This window comes from Rhinolophus sinicus, linkage group LG09 (genome assembly GCF_036562045.2).
Source record: "Rhinolophus sinicus isolate RSC01 linkage group LG09, ASM3656204v1, whole genome shotgun sequence".
NCBI classification, from domain to species: Eukaryota; Metazoa; Chordata; class Mammalia; order Chiroptera; family Rhinolophidae; genus Rhinolophus; species Rhinolophus sinicus.
In genome coordinates this window covers 45,085,489-45,091,488 of record NC_133758.1, presented here as the reverse complement: position 1 = coordinate 45,091,488, position 6,000 = coordinate 45,085,489, and the positions used below count along the sequence as shown (strand labels likewise).

Genomic DNA, 6,000 nt, shown 5'->3' with positions numbered 1-6,000 from the left:
AAAAGGAAAGAGATGAATCCATGAAAATGCCTAGTAGACATAACTGAAATCATTTTTTTTTGTTTTTAAAGAGGATAGTTTATTAGAGGCAGGAGAAGAGGTTGCAGCTCCCGAGCGGGAGGGGGTCCCGAATCGGAGTTCCCCCTGAAATCATTTTAACAGTATAAAAATGAAACAAATTCAAACATTTTACTAAAAAATATTTGAAAATCATATGCTAAAAATATAATTGAATTAATCCTACTCACTCAGAATGATTGTAAGTAACCATATCATAGAATCAAAAGCATAAAAAATATAGAAGATGGAACTTTTATCTTTTTAGCACTAATATTTATCTAATAAGGACAAGTTTCATTTAAAAGGAATGGAATCTTTCCTTTAGTTAATTTTATTATCATTTTGTTTCTTTCTTCAAGCAAACAGTTAAATGACTCCCAGTTATAAAGCTAGGCTAACATCATAATAGTTTTTACCAAGGTAACGTTTATGGAGCTTTCAATTAAAAAAAGAAAACACATTTATTCAATAGGAAAAAGAATCATTTTATTAACCTCACTGTAACATTCAGAAAGGATTAAAAAACACACACATTTTCTTGGGACACAAAACTGTACCAAAAGGATTTCCTTACAAAGTAACTTCACAGACCAATACGACTGGACTTACACAAAGACATATGTGTGTACTGACATATGTTAGCTTGAATTAATACACAATTCAAATGTTTTTGAAGCAACCTTCTAACAGACTGTAATTGCATTAATGTGGAAGTATACAACTTCTTTAACCCTTTAAAAATAGTAATAAAAAAATTATAAAGTAATGTAAATGTAGAATTAAGGCTGAGACTATGTAATCTAATATTCATATAGTCAAACAATACTTATAAAAATTGATGCTGCTGCATATTTTATATATATACAGAATAAGTCTTTAGAAATTTAAAATGCTACTGCTGTCACAAGTTCACTCATCAATTTAATATTTTCCCATGTATTTTAACATTTGAATTCCCAGATACCTGTGCTTTTTCTTTTATTTTGACTTCTTCATTAAGAATTTCCTCACATATTTACAATTAAATACCTAACCTCTGGAACTTTCCTTAGACACAACACACAAAACAGTTTTGTTAAATAAGTTCACACAATAGTAGTAAAAAGGTTTGTTTCCAAGAAATAGTTCTAGCATATCCATAATAATCATAATGAAAAATAGTACATACGGTTTTCTTCAGGATTAATAAATGCTATGTGCCAGTTTTACAGTCACTGCCATATTTGCACATTTTCCTCTGACACATTTGCAAGATAATGAGTGATAAGCAAACGGCATGACAACTGGAATAGTTACAGTAAATCCATTTTATCCAGTGAGATTCATATAATTGAATGGTTGCCCCCAGTCCCATCTGGATTGACATGGAAATGAATGCCCATGTTCCTGTATCATCCCCAGAAATATTCAGTCTGGTAAAAGTCACTTCTTGGTCTTCTGAAACAGAGCTGCAGAAGGCAGGGCATTCTTACTGAGACCAATGGTCCCCTCCCTCTTCTCTGTCAACTTTCACACATCGGTTTTGGTTATAGTCCTGGTCATAGTGGGAAAAAAACATAATAAAATATATGTGTCAAACTTTTCCTTTCTCAAAGTCCCTCATCAGACCTGTATGGTGAAATATCCAATGGAATTATGTTCCATTAATTATGATAATTCTCAGTATAAACAGATTTAATCAAATCCTTGCATATAATCAGTTCTTTCACATGTATGCCCCCACCCAATAAAAAAACAGAAAGCCTCAAAATAAAAGCAGTAAACATATGTAGAAAAAGGGGTAAGTAATTTGTATCACAGTTCTTTAAAATGGTATATTTCAGACCCCATATCTGAAGAGTTTCATTTACTTTTTCCCATTTTCCTTTGAAAAATTAATAGGATTTATAATGCTTATTACAAAAATGTTATAAAATAAAGGCAAGCGAAAGAAAAACATTTAAAAATATCCATAATTCCATTCACATGGAGATGAACATAGTGAATACCTTGGTATATCTACGCAAGTATTTTTACTCATATATATCTAAATACTTTATTTCTAATCATAGTTCCCTGAACTTCCATCTCCAAATAGAAAATGCACATTTTTGATAAAGAGCTAACTGTAATCTTTATAAGTAGAAAATGAATTAGAAAATTGAAGTCTCTATTGAAGAAAATGAGTCTACTGTGTAGTATCACGCATTGCTAAGCATATTTTGTTGACCTTAAGATCCACATGTTTTTCCACATTTAACATCTGTGAAACCTACCTTTTAATGTCATGAGTTAATTTGTAGTTTTTCTTTAAAATGTTTCATGAACTAATGGTGTTTCTTATAATTAATGACATCTTAGAGTTGATGAAATATGGTTATGTAATCTCTATGAAAGCTTACAATAAATATATATGTATGTAATATATATATAATATAAACAAAAACATATAAGTATACATGCACGCATATATTACGTTGCTATTTCCTACTGTTAAATTTATTCGTTTGTATAGATAAAATATACCATTATTTCAGTACTGTTAAGATACTTTAATTTCAAATGCTCTAGTGTTTTTGAGATAGTGTGAGGATTAGTAGTTCAAGATTCATGGAATATAGGCAGAGATTGGGAATGAGGAAATTACTAATTAAACAGTAATTTAAACTTTAAATAGAAAGTAAGAGATTTACATTTTAAATGAAAATTTAAAGTGACTTTAAATTTCCCGAAAATAAACAGGATGCAAAAGGGGAGGAAGCCATAGGCTAGACTATACCAAATTTTCAACCTAAAACTTCTCACACTGACAACACAAAGCTCAACAATGGGTAACTTTTTGGTAACTTGTTTTGTGTGTACCAAAATCTGCATTAACAATATCGTTCTCTTTGTTTTCTGAAAACATTTACACTCTTCCACCTTTCCTTGATATTGTAAAATTTTATTATGAATTATCTTGGGGCCTCTTTTGTCTGTCATTGTGCTGGGCATTCAAGGGGCCCTTTCATTAACCCTGGGAAATTCTCTTCCACATATTTTTTCTTCATTTTCTTCTTTCTAGAACTTCTAATAGTCTGAATTGGTTCTCCAAGTCTCCTCCTTTGTCTTCACAAATATTTTCTATTTTCTTGGAAAGTTTCTTTGATTTTAGTGTTTTGAATTTTTTATTTCAGGAACAGTATTTGTAATCTGTAATCTTGTCCTGTCTGTATGTTCTTCCTAATACCCTCTCAGTTTCATAAACGTAACTTCCGTAATCCAATTAAGAATTATGAACTTTGAAAAGAATTTGGTTGAATTATCTTCTAGGGTTGGTTTTGCTAATTATATTGGATTTTCTCTCACATGTTGTTGATCCCCCTTCCCCACATGCATGCATGATTCTTGGTTGTACAATTAAATTTAAGAAAGAGGACTGTGTTGCTGACCTGGATTTATTCTACTGTTACAAAAACAGAACGATTTTCCCATCAAGTCTACTCTCTGAGTGGAAATTTTAAGTGGGACAGGAGATTTTAAGTAATTTTAAGAGCAGGGTCAGTGAGCCAGCAGGCTTTGCTTTAAGTGTGTGGCTGGAGAGCCAAATATCAGCTTCCTAGATATCAGCATTAGACAAAACTTTAGGGTGCCACTAACTATACCTGAAGCTAATAATATATCAACATTTAAGTAACTAATTGTCATTGTTATCTAATTCCATGTGGGAGTTGTAATGCCTAGAAACAAGGGAACAAAGCTTTCAAAGTTTTGCTTTGAAAATTTGGTATATTTGAGCTGTGGTTTCCTCATCTTTTCCAGTTTGCTCTCATCCCTCTTCATTCGGGCAGGACTTCTCTGAGTCTACTGTCTCTGGGTTCCACCTGGCAGACTGTCTGCCACTGTCTCTAGACTATTTCCCAGTCCCTCCTCCTTTAATATATTCTAGCCTTGTTTCTATCCTGTTATCCCCAGAAAACGTCATTCAAATGTGAAGGCAGAATTAAGACATTTTCAGACATGCAAGGACTCCAAGTTTCTTTGTACACATTTCCTAAGAAAGTTATGAGAGAAAGACAAGGAATCCAAGACACAGTGGATTCAACCCAACAGAGTAGCCAAGAAAGACCCAAGAGGCCTACAGTAGTTACTAGTCACTGGAGCAGGAGGAAGAGTATGTGATCAAAATAATTAGTGAAATGAAAAAGAAATGAAATTAGGAACTCCAGAAAAATTAACAACATTTAAGAAACAGTCTGAATAAGAATTGGATTAAAATTTAACATGATTTTAAGCTGATACAGTATGGTAGATTTATTTGATCCTTATGTTTGGAACACTGGTGACCTAGAACCTTACAGAGAAGGAAATGTAATCCTAGCACACAACTCTGCCTAGCACTAAATATTTACATAGCCATTATAATGCCTGTGGTTTATTGCTTTCTACCTATGGAAAAAACACGGAAGACAAGGTTGTGGTGATGGAGAAACTGACCTACGATGGTTCCCTGCCACGTGGAACTGACCTAAAATGGTGGCCCGAGTGGAGAGAGAAGTCCCCAGCCTAAGCCCCAGCCCACTTCCGCATAGCCCCCTCCAAGCCACACCTTGAGCCAATCATCAGACGACACCAACCCCTTCCCCAACTCAAGGAAGTCCCCAACCCATAAAAACCTGCTCAAAACCTTGCTAGGGGCTCAGTCTTTTGGGAAGGATCCCGCTGAGCCCTCTGGCGTAATAAAGCTGACTCTCCTAACTCTCTGAATGCCACTTGGCTTCTTTCCGGTCGTGGTATCCGTAACATGCGTTGCAGGATAGAGTATAACTAAATAATCACGCTAGAGAAAAAAATTCTAAAATAATTCAGAACAACTCAGTCCAAACGTCATTAGGTGGGCCAGGCAAGACAGACCTCCACACTAAGGGGTTGGGTGAACTGTACTGTCTGAAAGCTGATAAAACCAGACAGACGTGTACGTGTGTGTGTGTGTGTGTGTGTGTGTGTGTGTGTGTGTAAAAAATGTATGCAACAACAGAATAAAACTAGAGTTAAAATAAAATAAAGGTTGCCTGCAGGGAATGGGATATGGTGAGGATGCACAGGATACAACATATCATCATCATAAGCTCTTTCTATACGATGCTGTCCAATCTGGTAGCCACGACCAAGTGTGGCTCCAGAACACTTGCAATGTAGCTAGCCCTAATATAGACTTGCTGTCTTCAGAATTTCGAAGACTTTATATGAAAAAAAAATTTAATACCTCATTAATAATTTTTCATGCTGTTTACATGTTATAATGATAATATTCTGTATAGTGGATTCAATAAAATCTATTATTAAAATTAATCTCACTGTTACTTTTTCAATATGGCTCCTAGAAAATTTTAATTTGCTTATGTGGCTCACTTTACAGTACAACACAAGCTTTACCATTTGATTTATAAACATGTATGACTTTGTAAATGATAGTAATAATACTAACAACATAATGATAAACTGAAAAATTAACTTTAACCCATGCCCGGCTCTGAACTGCTACAAAATATTAATTAGTAAGATCCACATCAGTGACATCTGTAGTAGTGCTGTTGTAAGGTCTTGGGCCACTGTGTAACCTTCAATTATATGTACTTTAAAACTGCTCAGCAGGAATTTCTTCACTGGTCTCTTAAGAAAACTGGAAAATCCTCTCCATCTTTAATAAAACACTTCTTTAAAAATTATGGCAAGACTACATAAAAAAGCTTCAGTAATTATAACATTCTGTCCAATCTGTCACGTTTTTCCCCTCCTGCAGTATTTTAGAGTATACCCCAGACATCAAGTCACTTAACAGATGAATACCTCAGTACGTATTTCTAACTATATATGTGTATTTATTTTAATGTAAGTACTACGATGTTATACACACAATTAATTTCTTAATATATCTAATACCCAGATGATATTAAAATTCCTCCAAATTTTTTAAAAGTT

General features: G+C 33.8%; 1 protein-coding gene across 2 annotated transcripts in view; it reads right to left on the bottom strand.

Annotated features, from left to right (window-relative positions):
- Nucleotides 1-520: 520 nt before the first annotated feature.
- Nucleotides 521-6,000, bottom strand: part of SMCHD1 (structural maintenance of chromosomes flexible hinge domain containing 1) — a 145,594-nt gene continuing 140,114 nt past the window's right edge. The window contains exon 48 of one of the 2 annotated variants that reach the window (XM_019755744.2): nt 521-1,594. In XM_019755744.2, coding sequence (XP_019611303.2) covers nt 1,570-1,594 — 25 coding nt within the window. In that variant the 3' untranslated portion in view covers nt 521-1,569. The remainder of the gene's footprint in view (nt 1,595-6,000) is intronic. The other variant, XM_074340261.1, reaches the window with a different exon arrangement.